Source organism: Bombina bombina, chromosome 1, assembly GCF_027579735.1.
Source record: "Bombina bombina isolate aBomBom1 chromosome 1, aBomBom1.pri, whole genome shotgun sequence".
Classification (NCBI taxonomy): Eukaryota; Metazoa; Chordata; class Amphibia; order Anura; family Bombinatoridae; genus Bombina; species Bombina bombina.
The window spans coordinates 156,321,500-156,338,896 of NC_069499.1; the positions used below are offsets into that span (position 1 = coordinate 156,321,500).

Genomic DNA, 17,397 nt, shown 5'->3' on the forward strand with positions numbered 1-17,397 from the left:
TATTGTAGCTATCTTAGGATTTATTTTTATTTTACAGGCAAATTTCAATTTATTTTAACTAGGTACAATAGCTATTAAATAGTTATTAACTATTTAATAGCTACCTAGCTAAAATAAAGAGAAATTAACCTGTAAAATGAAAACTAACCTAAGTTACAACTACACCTAACACTACACTATACTTTAATAAATTATTCCTATTTAAAACTAAATACTTACCTGTAAAATAAACCCTAAGATAGCTACAATGTAATTAATAATTACATTGTAGCTATTTTAGGATTAATATTTATTTTACAGGTAACTTTATATTTATTTTAGCTAGTTAGAATAGTTATTAAATAGTTATTAACTATTTAATAACTACCTAGCTAAAAGAAATACAAAATTACCTGTAAAATAAATCCTAACCTAAGTTACAATTAAACCTAACACTACACTATCATTAAATTAATTACATAAATTACCTACAAATAACTACAATTAAATACAATTACATAAATTAACTAAAGTACAAAAAATAAAAAAAATAAGTTACAAACATTTAAAAAATATTACAACAATTTTAAGCTACTTACACCTAATCTAAGCCCCCTAATAAAATAACAAAGCCCCCCAAAATAAAAAAATGCCCTACCCTATTCTAAATTAAAAAAGTTCAAAGCTCTTTGAAAACCCACCACCCACATACCCCTAATCTAACCCAAACCCCCCTTAAAAAACCTAATGCTACCCCCCTGAAGATCATCCTACCTTTAGTCGTCTTCTCTCAGCCGAGTCACCGATGGAACTGAAGAGGAGATCCGGAGCGGCAGAAGTCATCATCCAAGGGGCGCTGAAGAAATCTTCCATCCGATGAAGTGATCCTCCAAGCGGCGCTGAAGAAGTCTTCGATCCGGGCGATGTCATCTTCCAAGCGGGGTCTTCAATCTTCTTCTTCAGGATCCATCTTCATTCCGCCGACGCGGAACATCCTTCTTTCCCGACGGACTACCGACGAATGAAGGCTCCTTTAAGGAACGCCATCCAAGATGGCATCCCTTCAATTCCGATTGGCTGATAGGTTTCTATCAGCCAATCGGAATTAAGGTAGGAAAAATATGATTGGCTGATTGAATCAGCCAATCAGATTGAAGTTCAATCCGATTGGCTGATCCAATCAGATTGAGCTCGCATTCTATTGGCTGTTCCGATCAGCCAATAGAATGCGAGCTCAATCTGATTGGCTGATTCAATCAGCCAATCGGAATTAAGGTAGGAAAAACCTGATTGGCTGATCGGAACAGCCAATCAGAATTTTCCTACCTTAATTCCGATTGGCTGATAGAATCCTATCAGCCAATCGGAATTGAAGGGATGCCATCTTGGATGACGTCCCTTAAAGGAGCCTTCATTCGTCGGTAGTCCGTCGGGAAAGAAGGATGTTCCGCGTCGGCGGAATGAAGATGGATCCTGAAGAAGAAGATTGAAGACCCCGCTTGGAAGATGACATCGCCCGGATCGAAGACTTCTTCAGCGCCGCTTGGAGGATCACTTCATTGGATGGAAGACTTCTTCAGCGCCGCTTGGAGGATCACTTCATCTGATGGAAGATTTCTTCAGCGCCCCTTGGAGGATAACTTCTGCCGCTCCGGATCTCCTCTTCGGTTCCATCACTGCTCGGCTGAGTGAAGACGACTCAAGGTAGGATGATCTTCAGGTGGGAAGTGTTATTTTTTTTTTAAGGGGGGTTTGGGTTAGATTAGGGGTATGTGGGTGGTGGGTTTTAATGTTGGGGTGGTATTTTTCTTTTACAGGCAAAAGAGCTGAATTCTTTGGGGCATGCCCCACGAAAGGCCCTTTTAAGGGCTGGTAAGGTAAAAGAGCTTTGAACTTTTTTAATTTTGAATAGGGTAGGGCATTTTTTTATTTTGGGGGGCTTTGTTATTTTATTAGGGGGCTTAGATTAGGTGTAATTAGCTTAAAATTGTTGTAATATTTTTTAAATGTTTGTAACTTATTTTTTTTATTTTTTGTACTTTAGTTAGTTTATGTATTTGTATTTTATTGTAGTTATTTGTAGGTAATGTATTTAATTAATGTAATGATAGTGTAGTGTTAGGTTTAATTGTAACTTAGGTTAGGATTTATTTTATAGGTAATTTTGTATTTCTTTTAGCTAGGTAGTTATTAAATAGTTAATAACTATTTAATAACTATTCTAACTAGCTAAAATAAATACAAAGTTACCTGTAAAATAAATATAAATCCTAAAATAGCTGCAATGTAATTATTAATTATATTGTAGCTATCTTAGGGTTTATTTTACAGGTAAGTATTTAGTTTTAAGTAGGAATAATTTATTAAAGTATAGTGTAGTGTTAGGTGTAATTGTAACTTAGGTTAGTTTTTATTTTACAGGTTAATTTCTCTTTATTTTAGCTAGGTAAGCTATTAAATAGTTAATAACTATTTAATAGCTATTGTACCTAGTTAAAATAAATTGATATTTGCCTGCAAAATAAAAATAAATCCTAACATAGCTACAATATAATTATTATTTATATTGTAGCTATATTAGGGTTTATTTTAAAGGGCAGGATAGGGGTTAATAAATGTAATATAGGTTGCGGCGGGGTCAGGGAGCGGCGGTTTAGGGGTTAAACTATTTAGTTGCGGCGAGGTGCGGGATCAGCAGGATAGGGGTTAATAACTTTATTATAGAGGGCGATAATATAGGGGGGGCAGGATAGGGGTTACTAGGTATAATGTAATTTGCGGCAGGGGGCCGGGAGCGGCGGTTTAGGGGTTAATACATTTATAAGAGTTGCGGCGGGGTCTAGGAGCGGCGGTTTAGGGGTTAATAACTTTATTTAGTTGCGGGGGGCTCCGGGGGTGCCGGTATAGGGGGTAGAACAGTGTAGTTTAGTGTGGGTGCTTAGTGACAGGCTAGCAAGAAAGCTGTAAAAAAGCCGAAGAGCAGCGAGATCGGATGAGTGATAACTCTCACAGCCCGCTGCTCATCGCCCCGTACTTGGTGCGCAGCTTTTTGACAGCTTTTTTGTTAACATAGGCGAATTTTTGCAGGTCCGCGGCGGCGATGTGAGGCGAGCTTAGGCGGGCGTATTGGGCCGGCGAAGGCAGGAAAAGTAGACACGTTGATAACTACCCCCCATTGAATCAAGTAAGAATTTGTTGAGTGCTGATCTTAGAGAAAATATTATAAAGACTTCCTTTAGATGGTACTTAACACCCATCCAGACAGCCTACTCAGACAAAGCAGGCTCTAGACTGTGCTACAGGGGGTGCAAAGAAGTGGGCACATACCTACACATGTGGTGGGAATGCCCAAGAATTAAGGCTATATGGGTTAAACTTTCTAACTTCTTGAGTGACCTTCTAGATGAATACATTTCCCTTGAAGCCCTTACATGTATCAATGTATTTACTAGAATAGTATGCACCATAACTAGAACCAACATAGCAAGATAATGGAAAACTGGTACACCCACATGGTCTGAAATCATGTCCAAAATTAGACAAACTTATTCTATGTATGAATCAGCGGCACACATACAAAATACGTTGGACTCCTTTCATAAGATTTGGTATTATTGGATACTTGGGGGAGAAGGAGGGAATACATTAGAATTAAGCGACACTTAGTGGTGGAAGGACTGAGTAGGGGAGGGAAATGGTGAGCAATTAGATAGTATGATATTGAGAACGTAAGATATGGGCCAATTCAATGATGTTCAGCAACAATGGAGACGTTTAATATATTCTTGTATGGAGTAGGTATACTTGTGTAAAGGTGATGTACATTGGCTAGTTTGTTAGTTATTAGGTAATTTAAGGTTTGTTTGTTTAAATTGATTCAATTTGCAGGTGAAGGCATACTTATGTCTTCCTTATTAGATGGACCTTTACTGAATATATGCAACCCTAAGAAATGGAAGCTGAGACTTTACCTCTATGATGCAGATGACAAACTATGAACATTTCTTGTAGTAGCACTAGAGGTCCCTTGTAGGGGAACTGAGTTTGAAAAGATCTATAAAGCCTCATATGCGTAACAATCCATGGACTTCAACCCTCAGATGAAGTAGGCTTTTCTAGCGTAATATGATGTATTCAAAGCATATCTTCAAAAGTGCTAGCCTACAGGTTATTGTCATGAGCAACAGGATGCTATAATTATAATTGTTAATCTTATGTATGAAAGGCGAAATTTCAGAAGGGAGGCGTTTGGATTTAACTCTATTTGTCTTTACCTGTAATGTAAAAATATATATATTTTTTTTTTATTTAATTTTTTTTCAAAATGCTCAATAAAAATTGATTTAATCTAAATGTGAATACAAGAAGCAAAAAAGATAAAGCATTGTGAAGTTATTTGCATATCATTACCCACATCATTTTTCTGTGGAGGAATGTGCAGATGTTATATGCAATAAACTATTTGTTTCTGACTAGAAAGGCTAAAAATGCATGCATCTCATAGGGCTATTTATGAATTTTAGACAACACTAGTTGAAAATTACTGTACAACATCTTCATGAAATGTGTGTATGGAGGTAAATCTATGGAGTTTCCAAATGTTATGTATATGAATGAATAAACTCTCAGTAGGAATGGATATATGAAACCTCAATGTTGAATTATTGGAATGTTGTTTGCACAGAAGAAAGACAACTGCAAAATAGTTTTTCAATGGACACATAGGACCCAATTCTATAAAGCTTTCTGGGCAGGTGAAATTCTTTTAGAATACTTACCATTACTTCTATTTCCCTGGTGTAATTCTATAAAGCCACTTTTTACCCTGCGTTTTTGTATGAGAAGGGGATGCATACATTACAAAAGTGCACAATGAAAATCGTCATTTTAAAAATCATAGAAAACGAACAATTCAACCAATTCCTATACAAATACACAGGAAAAAATTGTATTGTTCATGTGCATCAAAAACAAAATTGTTTCCCAAAAATTGTATGTTATCAAAAATGTAACATTTGTATGTAAATTACTCAGTAATAAATCGTATTAGATATCTAAAATCGTATTTCAAGTACACTGGATGTGCAAAAAACACATAGAAATGTGTACTTATAAGCACAAAATACAAAGCATAATAGTTTTTTGGTAAAATATGCTGAACATGGGTTTATATAAAATTTTATCTCAAATCCCAGTGTAATTCTTTAAATAGTTTTGCCCTAAAGAGCTCACTGTTGTTTCTCGCTAATTAAAAAGTGGCGAGCTTTAATCAAAATACTCAAAGCACTCATTACTCTGAACGTAAAACCTATGCATGTGAAAATAACAGTGATTTTTAAGTACAGTGCACTGAAAATAGCGTTTGTATTAGGCATAATATTAAAGTTTTTAACATAATACGTTTTCTCGCTGTGTACTTCGTTCTCCATTGTGAACTTTTACATAGCAGAGAGCTCTCATTATTTCTATGGGAGACACATCGCCACCCACAAGAACGGCCCCTTTTTAATAGAATTCCATGATGACTGCCCTAAATAGAATTATATAATCAACAAATGCATAATAAAATTACCTTACAAAGAGTTGTACTCTGAATTTCAAATGAGCAATGTTTTTTTTCCTTTAATTTCCCAGCTCCTGTATCGTGACAGCTATCATCCAATCAGAGACTCATGCCTATATATACGCTATAACTCTAGCACATGCTCAGTAGGAACTGTGTCTTAAAAAGTGTTCATATAACAAGACAGTACCATTTGATAATGGAAATACATTTGGGGTAAAACTTTTTTGAAATTGCATATTCAATCCGAATCATTAAATCATTTTAACTTTACTGTCTCTTTAAGGACACAAAATTTGAAGGACATGAAATGTACGTTTATGCGACAGGGTTTTTTTTTCCGCCTGATTGTATAAAAAAACCTATTTTTAAGTATACTTTTTTAATAATATATACATGTAAAGCTAGAGGACAGTATAAAGTCTAATTACAAACAATAAGACAGGCTTGTGTTACAAGCTTACAAGTGCATTTTTCTATAAATAACTGAAATAATTGTAGGTGGGGTCCCCCCACCCCTGTCATTATAAACATTTTACATATGTGAGGTTTCACCACTTCTCTCTCTGTATCTTTCTTGTTACCATAGAATCCCAAGGACTGCAGCAAAGCAAAGAAACTTGTGTGTAATATCAACAAAGGCTGTGGGTACGGCTGCCAGTTGCACCATGTGGTCTATTGTTTCATGATTGCATTTGGTACCCAGAGGACACTCATTTTGGAGTCACAGAGCTGGAGATATGCAACTGGTGGATGGGAGACTGTCTTTAAACCCGTCAGCGACACTTGTACAGATAGATCTGGTACCTCGACAGGGCATTGGTCAGGTAAGGGGGTTGGTCCTATTGAACCTTTACTGGGGGGGGAAATCTGGAGTACATAGCAATAATATTATTGGGTTAAATTGTTTTTAAGATTTTGAAAACATGAATTTAACCCCTTAACGCGTGTCGTTAAGGAATTGTCTGGGTGTAATAGCGGGGCAAGACCCACGCTATTGGACCCTCCCTTCTGAAGGCTTGCTAAAATAGCGCGGTCTCGAAGACACCCCCATAGTCATTCAGGGGTTAAGCATCTGAAATGCAGCAGTGGGCTCCCCCACATCCTGCATTAAAGGGACGATAAAGTCAGAATTAATTTTTCATGATCCATATAGAGCAGATCCTTTTTAAGCAAATTTCAATTTACTTCTTTTATCAAATTTGATTCTTTCTTGTAGTATCCTATGTATGCTTTGGAACAGCAGTGCACTATTGGGAGCTAACTGTTGATTGGTTTCTGCACATAATGTGCCTCTTGTTATTGGCTCACCAGGTGTGTTCAGTTAGTTCTTAGTAATTGCAGTGCTGCTCCTGAGCCTACTTTTCAGCAACACAAATTTGATAATAGAAGTTAATTGGAAAGTTTTTTAAAACTGCATGTTCTGTCTGAATCATGTACATTTTCAATGTCCCTCTAACAATTCTTTTTATTGTGCCTATATTGAAAAGAACATGCTTTGTTTTTATTTTGCAAAGTAAATTTTTTTACGTTTATCTGGCAGTACAGGAAGTCAACTTCATTCTGTCAAAAAGGTTTTTAATTTTGTTCATGCAATGAAACTTGTAGTATTTTATTAATTGCTGTTAATTTGCGCTCAAATTGAGAAAGTGTTTGACAATACAAATCCCTCCTCAAATGCTGAAGATATTTTTTTGCAAGTTACAATGAATGATAATCCAATATTAGATAACAATATACAGGAGCACACCATTTATATTGTGAGGTAGCTAGTGACTGACTAAGTTTAGGAAGTATGTAGAAGACAAGAAGATGTATCCGTGATAAATCAGCAATACCCATACTTTAGTGAGACATGGCCTTCCTGTTTGTGAGGTTTGTCAATATAAACATAATATGCTAAATCACCTGAAAGTGATGCAGCATAACTATAATAAGCTAATTACAATTGAGAATATCACTCCTGACCAGCAGGCGGACGCAAAGAGCACCATAGCAAAGCTGTTAAAGGGCCACTGTAAGTAAATATTTTCTATGCCTGTTACTAACTAACTACCCCAAATACGCTTTTTATCAATAGCATTTCATTAACATATCTCTACCATATATCAGAAATCTTGTCTGCAAATTTAATTGTTTTCCAAACCCACTCCGTGGGTATCCTTTGCTCTGTACCAATCCGTTTACAATACCTAGGTTTCAAAATGGCGCTTTAAACACAAAGTTATTGGTTTAAGTATTTTGAACATGCAGTGCTGAAAATAGTGGGCAGAATAATGTGACATCATCGGTGAATAAAAGATATAACTTTTAGAACGTTATGAAACTTCGATTTGGAGAAAATATAGGTCAGTAGGTTTTAATTAATGTTTATTAACTTTAATATGTTAGTTGTTTAGCTTAAAAATTATAACAGAAAGTAATCCTTTATATACCACTCCCTTACCCACAACCCCCCAGTCATTCTTTTTGCTTGTTTCAGTTGCAAGGAGGCTTGTGTTGGAATGTGTCACATTCTTTCTGTTCCTCCGGTGACTGTTTGTAATGACTAATGTCGGCCGGGAGGTGGTTGTATTCGCCCACAATGGGCGGAGCTTATTCGGCGCAAGTTTTGCACGCTCTTTATTTTTTCATTTCTGAGTGTAGGAAGTGATGCGCTGTCGGCTCCTGTTCCATTGTTTGTTAGGCAGAACGGAGAGCGGGTGCTGACAGTGGGGACTCCGGATTGTCTTTGGCTACGTTTGTCATGTTCTGGTCTGTGGGAGGTCGGGTAAGCACCTCAGCAAGACTTGTTGAGGTGTAGAGGTGCAACTAGGGTCAAGAATTTTTCTGGGTGAAATTTTTTGTTTAACATTTCTTAAAGGGACAGTAAAGTTATTTATTATTATTTTTTGCTGCTACATTTTGTTGATTTTTTTTGTGTGTTAAAGATGGAACAAGAGGACTTGCAAGATGTTACTTGCACTTTATGTCTAGATGCTAATGTAGAGCCACCTATCCCTTTCTGTTCTTCATGTATAGAGAGAACATTAAATTACAGGGATAGGCTTTTTGATTCAGAGCCTTCATTTTCTAAGGAGAATGTTGTTCAGGGGTCTCCTGTTCAAGCTCCCCTATCATCCCAATCTCTATCCTCTTCTCACACAGTGCCCTGTGTTTCATCTCAGGTTGGTTTTTCTTTGCAGGATATGGCTACTCACATATCCTCTGCTGTATCTGAGGCTGTGTCTGATTTTCCTGTGTTGCAGGGGAAACGCAAAAGGAAGTTTAAGGTTTCTGACTCTGTTACAGTTATGTCAAATGTTTTTATCTTATAGGTCTGAGGAGGAAGATACTTCGGTAGCATCTGAGGGGGAAATTTCAGACTTGGATAGTGTAAATCCTTCTGCTGATTCGGATGTGGTTTCTTTCAGATTTAAGCTGGAGCACCTCCGTTTGTTACTCAGGGAGGTTTTGGCTACTTTGGATTACTGACTCGACGGTCATAGTGACTCCCAAGAAGGCTTGTAAACTTAATAAGTTTTTTGAGGTTCATTCTGTGGCGGAAGTTTTTCCTGTTTCAGATCGTGTTTCAGAAAATATTTCTCGGGAATGGGAGAAACCTGGAATTCCTTTTTCTCCTTCTCCAATATTTAGGAAGATGTTTCCTATGTACTCTATTAAGGAATCCTGGCAGACGGTTCCTAAGGTAGAGGGAGCTATTTCCACTTTGGCCTAGAGGACCACTATTCCTATTGAGGATAGTTGTTCTTTTAAGGATCCCATGGATAAGAAGTTGGAGACTTTACTTAAAATGATGTATGTTCACCAGGGGTTTCAATGGCAGCCTGCTGTGTGTATTGCTACGGTTACAAGTGAGGCTGCATATTGGTTTGATGTGTTGTCCAATTCTATTCAGCAGGATACTCCTTTGGAGGAGATTCAGGATAGAATTAAGACTTTAAAATTGTCTAATTCTTTTATTGCAGATGCTTCTTTACAGGTCATCAAGTTGGGGGGAAAGATTTTTGGCTTTGCTGTTCTAGCACACAGGGTCTTATGGTTAAAGTCCTGGTCTGCGGATGTATCATCTAAATCTAAGCTTTTATCTATTCCTTACAAGGGTAAAACCTTGTTTGGGCCGGGTTTGGCTGAGATTATTTCTGATATTACGAATAGGGAAGGGGCATTCTCTCCCTCAGGATAAGAGAAATAAACAGAAGGGTTGTCAGAGTAATTTTCGTTCCTTTTATTCCTTCTCTGGTAAGTCTTCCTCTTCCTCCTCCAAACAGGATCAGTACAAGCCCTCTTGGAAGTCCAATCAGTCCTGGAGCAAGGGGAAGCATTCTAAGAAGCCAGCTGCTGACTCTAAATCAGCATGAAGGGTCTGCCCCCGATCCGGGAATGGATCGCGTAAGGGGGCAGGCTTTTACTTTTCACTCAAGCCTGGGTTTGAGATGTTCCAGATCCCTGGGTGGTAGATATTGTGTCCCAGGGATACAAACTAGAGTTCAAAACTTTCCCTCCCAGGGGCAGGTTTCTTCTTTCCAGGTTATCTGTAGACCAAATAAAAAGAAGGGCATTCTTAAGTTGTGCTCAGGATCTTTCCGACATGGGAGTGATTGTTCCAGTTCAGGAGCAGGGACTAGGGTTCTATTCCAATCTGTTTATCGTTCCCAAAAAGGAGGGAACTTTCAGACCATCCTAGATCTCAAGTGTGTAAACAAATTTCTCAGAGTTCCGTCTTTCAAGATGGAAACTATTCGGTCAATTCTTCCACTGGTTCAAGAGGGTCAGTTCATGACTACAGTAGATCTGAAGGATGCATATCTACATATTCCCATTCACAAGGATCTTCACAAGTTTCTGAGATTTGCCTTCCTAGACAAGCATTTTCAGTTTGTGGCTCTTCCTTTTGGTATTGCAACAGCTCCCAGGGTGTTCTCAAAGGTCCTGGGTGTGTTACTGACAGTTCTCAGATTGCAGGGGGTTGCGGTAGCCACGCAACATCTTTTCATCTAGCAAACTCCCACACTGAGTTGTTGTTGTCGTTTCTGCGCTCCAACGGTTGGAAGGTGAATTTAGGAAAAAGTTCCTTGATTCCGGCTACAAGAGTATGGTATTCTTGGGAACCATTATAGATTCTCTATAAATGAAGGTTTTTTTTTGACAGACGCAAGGAAATAAAAAATGTTCAATTCTCGCCTTGCTCTTCAGTCCTCATCTCGGCCGTCGGTGGCCCAGTGTATGGAAATTATTGGTCTGATGGTTTCATTCATGGACATCATTCCGTTTGCTCGATTCCATCTCAGGACTCTGCAGTTATGCATGTTCCGACAGTGGAACGGGGATTATAAGGATCTGTCTCCAAAGATTGTTCTAGATCAGACTGCAAGAGCTTCTCTTCCATGGTGGTTGTCTCAGGATCTTCTCTCTCAGGGAACCTGTTTTCACAGGCCTACCTGGGTGATCGTGACCACGGATGCCAGTCTGCTGGGTTGGGGAGCTGTCTTGGGTTCGCTGAAGGCTCAGGGACTGTGGACTCAAGAGGAATCGGCTATTCCCATAAATATCTTGGAGCTGAGGGCCATCTTCAATGCTCTTTTGGCATGGCCTCAGCTTCAACACAGTTTATCAGGTTTCAGTCGGACAACATTAAATCAGTGGCTTACATCAAGGATTGACTCAGAGTTCCCTGGCCATGATAGAGGTATCCAAGATTATGCAGTGGGCGGAGGCTCAAAATTGCTGTCTATCTGCGATCCACATTCCAGGTGTGGACAATTGGGAAGCGGATTTTTCTTGTCTTTTCATCCGGGGGAGTGGGAACTTCATCCGGAGGTGTCTTCCAGTTTGATTCTCAGATGGTGTCAGCTGGAGCTGGATCTTATGGCATCTCGTCACAATGCCAAGCTTCCAAAGTACGGATCGAGGTCAAGGGATCCTCAGGCTGTACTGATAGATGCTCTAGCAGTTCCTTGGAAGTTCAGCCTGGCTTATGTGTTTCCTCCGTTTGCCCTTCTTCCTCGGGTCATTGCTCGGATCAGACAAGAGAGGGAGTCAGTGATTCTCATTGCACCGGTGTGGCCTCGCAGGATCTGGTATGCAGATCTGGTGGAGATGTCATCCTCCCCACCTTGGAGTCTTCCGTTAAGTAAGCTCCTTCTACTTCAGGGGCCCTTCCTTCATCCAAATCTCGTTGCTCTGAAGTTGACTGCTTGGAGATTGGACGCTTGATTTGATCTAAGCATGGTTTTAGCGAGTCGATTATTGAGACTATGATTCAGGCGCGTAAGCCTGTGACTAGAAAGATCTATTATAAGATATGGCGTAAATATCTGTATTGATTTGAATCTAGAGGCTATTCTTGGAGTAGAGTCAGGATTCCTAGGATTTTCTCTTTTCTCCAGGAGGGTCTGGAGAAGGGTTTATCTGCTAGTACCCTGAAGGGGCAGATTTCGGCTTTATCTATTTTCTTGCACAAACGTCTGGCGGATGTGCCAGACGTTCAGTCTTTTTGTCAGGCTTTGGTTAGAATCCGGCCTATGTTTAAGTTTGTGACTCCTCCTTGTAGTCTTAATTTAGTTCTTAGAGTTCTCCAACAGGCTCCGTTTGAGCCTATGCATTCTTTGGATATTAAGTTGTTAACCTGGAAGGTTTTGTTTTTGGTTGCTATCTCTTTGGCTCAAAGAGTTTCAGAGCTTTCTGTGTTGCAATATGAGTCTCCTTTTCTTATTTTTCATTCTGAAAAGGTAGTTCTTCGTACTGCCCTAGGTTTTCTTCCCAAGGTTGTTTCTGATAAGAATATTTATCAAGAAATTGTTGTTCCTTCTTTGTGTCCTAATCCTTCTTCTCATAAGGAACGTTTGTTGCACAATCTGGATGTAGTTCATGCATTGAAATATTATTTTCAGGCGACTAAGGTTTTTCGACAGTCTTCTTCTTTATTTGTTGTTTTTTTGGGAAGCGTAAAGGTCAGAAAGCTACGGCTACTTCTCTTTTTTGTTGGTTGAGGAGTGTTATTCGCTTGGCATATGAGACTGCTGGTCAGCAGCCTCCTGAGAAAATCACGGCTCATTCCACAAGGGCTGTTTCTTCTACTTGGGCTTTCAAAAATTGAGCTTCTGTAGATCAGATTTGCAAGGCTGCCACTTGGTCATCTTTACACACTTTTTCAAAATTTTACAAATTTGATACTTTTGCTTCAGCTGAGGCTGTTTTTGGGAGAAAGGTTCTTCAAGCAGTGGTGTGCCTTCTGTTTAGGCTAACTGTCTTGTACCTCCCTTATAATCTGTGTCCTCTAGCTTGGGTATTGATTCCCAATAGTAATTATGATGATCTGTGGACTCACCGTGTCATTAGAAAGAAAATGAAATTTATGCTTACCTGATAAATTTGTTTCTTTCTTGACACGGTGAGTCCATGGCCCGCCCTGTATTTCAGACAGTTTATTTTTTCATAATCCTCTGCACCTTATATTACTTCCTTTCTCCTTTCCCTTTGGTCGAATGACTGAGGGTTGTGGGTAAGGGAGTGGTATTTAACAGCTTTACTGTGGTGTTCTTTGCCTCCTCCTGCTGGCCAGAAGTGATATTCCCAATAGTAATTATGATGATCCGTGGACTCACCGTGTCAAGAAAGAAACAAATTTATCAGGTAAGCATAATTTTTTTATTTTTTATTTTCATCTACTTGGTGTGTAAATAAATAGCTAATCAGCTTCATCATGGTTGAGTTCACACTTTACTGTGCTTTATTGTGATCTTATGGGATTTCGCTGAAATCTCACTAAATTTCATAGTAAACTTCCTTAAAGGACCATTACACTTAAAGGGACAGGAAACCCTCCAAACATTTATTTCATGATTTGGATAGAACATACAATTTTAAACAACTTTCTAATTTACTTCTGTTATCAAATTTGCTTCATTATCTTGTTATCCTTTGCTGAAGGAGTAGCATTGCACTGCTTGAACACATCTAGTCAGCAAATCACAAGAGACAAATGTGTGCAGGCACCAATCAGCAGCTAGCTTACACTTGTGTAGGATATGTGCATATATATTTTTTAAGCAAGGGATATCAAGAGAACAAAACACATTTAAAAATAGAAGTGAATTTAAAAGTTTCTTAAAATTGTATGCTCTGTCTTAAAGGGACACCGAACCCAATTTTTTCTTTTGTGATTCTGATAGAGCATGCAATTTTAAGCAACTTTCTAATTAACACCTATTATCAATTTTTCTTCATTCTCTTGCTTTCTTGATTTGAAAAAGAAGGGCAACTAAGCTATTTTTTGGTTCAGTACCATGGAAAGCACTTATTTATTGGGGGGTGAATTTATCCACCAATCAGCAAGAGCAACCCAGTTTGTTCACCAAAAATGAGCTGACATCTAAACTTACATTCTTTTATTTCAAATAAAGATACTAAGAGAATGAAGACAATTTGATAATAGGAGTCAATTAGAAAGTTGCTTAAAACTGCATGCTCCATCTGAATCACAAAAGAAAAAAATTGGGTTCCGTGTCCCTTTAATCATAAGTTTAATTTTGACTTTCCAATCCTTTAACATTTCAACAACGCATAAAATGTTTCATTATTGCAAGTGAAACATTATTGCACTATACATTCAATATTTATTTTGCAGTAAAAAAATATCTAAAAATTGTGCTTGTTTCACTTTCTCCCAGGGAAGCTCGGGTTATTACTTTTAGGCAATTTATGTGAGGCCTTGTTTCCTTTACCTCCTTCCCTAATCTTCTATGGTGTCACATGCTTTTAAAAGATAGATTATCAGTTTCCATTTTAATGGGAGGAAAGTCCACTGCTTCATTCATTACTTGTGGGAAATAAGAACCTGACCACAAGGAGGAGGCAAAGACACCCCAGCCAAATGCTTAAATACCTCCCCCACTCCCCTCATCCCAGAGTCATTCTTTGCCTTTCGTCACAGGAGGTTGGCAGAGAAGTGTTGGAAGATTCGTAGTAGTCTCTTATGGAGGGTAGTACTCTTCAAAATGGGACTGGAGTTTTAAGTAGTTCTGTCAGCCTCTCAGTGAGAGCATACGTGAATGTTAGAGTCCGGAGATGCATGGAGAGTCTTTCTGCGAACCCATCCTGACTCAGTTTAACAGCTCCATTAGCAATCAGCGTTGACGAGTTTTGCTGCCTGCTTTTCTTCTCTCAAGACCATGTCAGGAGCGATGATACTACCCTGTCACACTTGAAGGGCTGTGTTCCTGTTCCACGGTGTTGATTCTGGTAAGATCGTTTCATTTATATATATATGTGATAACGCAAGAAGACAGGGTCACAGTGCGTCTCCTTTTATCTTTATAGAATCTAGGGTAGTACTCTCGGAATGGGGTTATTCTGCACTTGTGTGAGATGATGCTCTGTCAATGTGGAACAGTCAGTTCATTGGTGAGAGATTGAGGCGATTTTCTTTTTGGCGCTTCTCTCGAGTGCAGGGGCGGTCCTGCATGGCACTCCATGTGACCGGGTGTGGCCTCTGTAACTTCCTCTTTCTCGACCTGCGTATGGAGTAGACGCAAGCTGTTTCTTGTAGTCCGGGTCATAGGAGGTGGTGAGTACCCCGGCCATTGGGATATAAAGGTGCCATTTATTAAGTCCGTAATAAAGGCGCAAGCTATGGAGGACTCTGATATGCTAGAGGATACTCCCTCTTTATCTAAACCTATTAACTGTATATACTGTGAGGAGGTTCCGGTCGAACCGCTGCCGCAACTCTGTTCCACATGCTTTGACAATATTGCTATGTCAAAAAAGAATAAAGTATTTAGTATGACTGAGCCATCGACCTCTGAGGGTTCTCCGCCCCGCGAGGTGCGTTCCCTACAATCATCTCCGATTACACATGCAGTTCCCCAGGGCACTACTAATCCTCCTGCGGGAGGGGTCCTTTGGCCTCCAGACTTCGCTGATCAGTTACAGACGGTGGTTTCTGCGGCCATAAATGCGATGCTTCGTCCTACTAAGCACAAGCGGAAGGTACAGCACTGCTATCCATCTCAGGGGTCTTTGACTGTGCTAGATGTCTCAGACAGATTATCCCCTGAGGAGGACAACTCCGACTTATCGGAGGATGTCGCTTCTGAGTCAGAATAGTCTACTTCTAGGCCTCCATCTGCGGAGATTTCAAATTTAAGATGGAGCATTTCCGTTTTCTGCTGAAAGAAGTGCTTGCTACGTTGAAGGTTTCAGAACTCCCGTAGGAACCTTCGGTCCCTAAACTTGATAGGGTTTACGAGGACAAGGTGGTGCCCCAGGCCTTCCTGGTTTCTATCAAGATGGCAAACATTATTAAGAATGAATGGGAGAAACTGGGTTCGTCCTTTTCCCCCTCGTATTCTTTTAAAAAGCTTTTCCCCGTTCCAGACGCGTAGCTCGAACTGTGGAGAACCGTCCCTAAGGTGGATCGTGCTATCTCTACGCTTGCTAAGAGAACGACCATTCCGCTTGAGGATAGCTCCTCTTTTAAGGAACCCATGGATAAAAAGATGGAGTCCATATTGCGGTAGATGTTTCAACTCATGGGGTTAATTTTCCAACAGGCGGGGGCGGTCACTGCGGTGGCTGGTGCGGCTACCTACTGGTGTTATGCGGCTATGGTCGAGGTGGAGACTCCCCTCGATGAGATTCTAGAACAAATCAAAGCCCTAAGGGTAGCGCATTTGTTCATTTGTGATGCTATTATTATTATTATTATTATCGGTTATTTGTAGAGCGCCAACAGATTCCGCAGCGCTAATGCAAATTATTTGCCTGAATGCTAAGACATCAGGGTTTTCTGTTTTAGCCCGCAGGGCTCTGTGGCTAAAATTGTGGTCTGCTGGCATGACTTCTAAGTCTCGCTTGCTTTCCCTACCATTCAAGGGGAAGGTTTTGTTTGGTTCGGGCCTGTATTCTATCATATCTACAGTCAAGGGTGGCAAGGGTGCCTTCTTGCCTCAGGATAAGAAGGCCAAACCTAAGGGATCTACTTTTCGTCCCTTTCGAGCGGACAAGTCTCAGCAGCCTGCCGCAAAATATGAGCAATCCAAGGGATCTTGGAAGCCAGCTAACTCTTGGAACAAGTCCAAGCAGAACAAGAAGCCTGTTGAGTCAAAATTGGCATGAAAGGGCGGCCCCCTTGGATCAGGTAGGGGGCAGACTACCTGTTTTTGTAGAGGACCCTTGGGTCCTGGAGGTAGTCACCCTGGGTTACAGGATTGGTTTCAAATCAAATCCGCCCAGAGGCAGGTTCCTCCTGTCAAACATCTCTTCAAGACCAGAAAAGAGAGACGCCTTCCTGGGATGTGTGAGGGATCTCTTATCTCACGGGGTAATCGACCCAGTCCCTCCGGCAGAAAGAGGTCTGGGGTATTACTCAAACCTTTTCGTGTTCCCAAAGGAGGGGGGCACGTTTTGTCCAATTTGTTTACTTAAGGCCCTAAACAAGTTTTTGTCAGTTCCATCGTTCAAGATGGAGACGATCAGATCAATTTTGACCCTGGTTCTAGAGGGGCAATTCATGACGACTATAGCCCTGAAGGATGCTTACCCTCATGTTCCAATCCACAAGGATCACTTCAAATTTCTAAGATTCGCCTTCCTGGACCAACACTTCCAGTTTGTGGCCCTTCCGTTTGGTCTGGCGACTGCCCCAAGAGTCTTTACAAAGGTTTTGGGAGCTCTTCTCACAGTAGCAAGAGCCAGAGGGATTGCAGTGGCACCGTATCTGGACGATATCCTGGTCCAGGCTCCGTCCTACAATCTGGCAGAGGATCACTCGAGAGCTCTTCTCCTACGGTCCCACGGGTGCAAGATAAACGAAGGAAAGAGTTCATTGGTCCCCAGCAACAGGGTGGAGT

At 40.1% G+C, this 17,397-nt stretch overlaps 1 protein-coding gene across 1 annotated transcript in view; it reads left to right on the forward strand.

Moving 5' to 3' along the window:
* The window catches only part of FUT8 (fucosyltransferase 8), a 678,563-nt gene that overhangs the window by 466,887 nt on the left and 194,279 nt on the right, over positions 1-17,397 (forward strand). Inside the window, exon 7 of the mRNA XM_053697682.1 lies at positions 6,132-6,369. Within this exon, the coding sequence (XP_053553657.1) occupies positions 6,132-6,369 (238 nt within the window). The remainder of the gene's footprint in view (positions 1-6,131; positions 6,370-17,397) is intronic.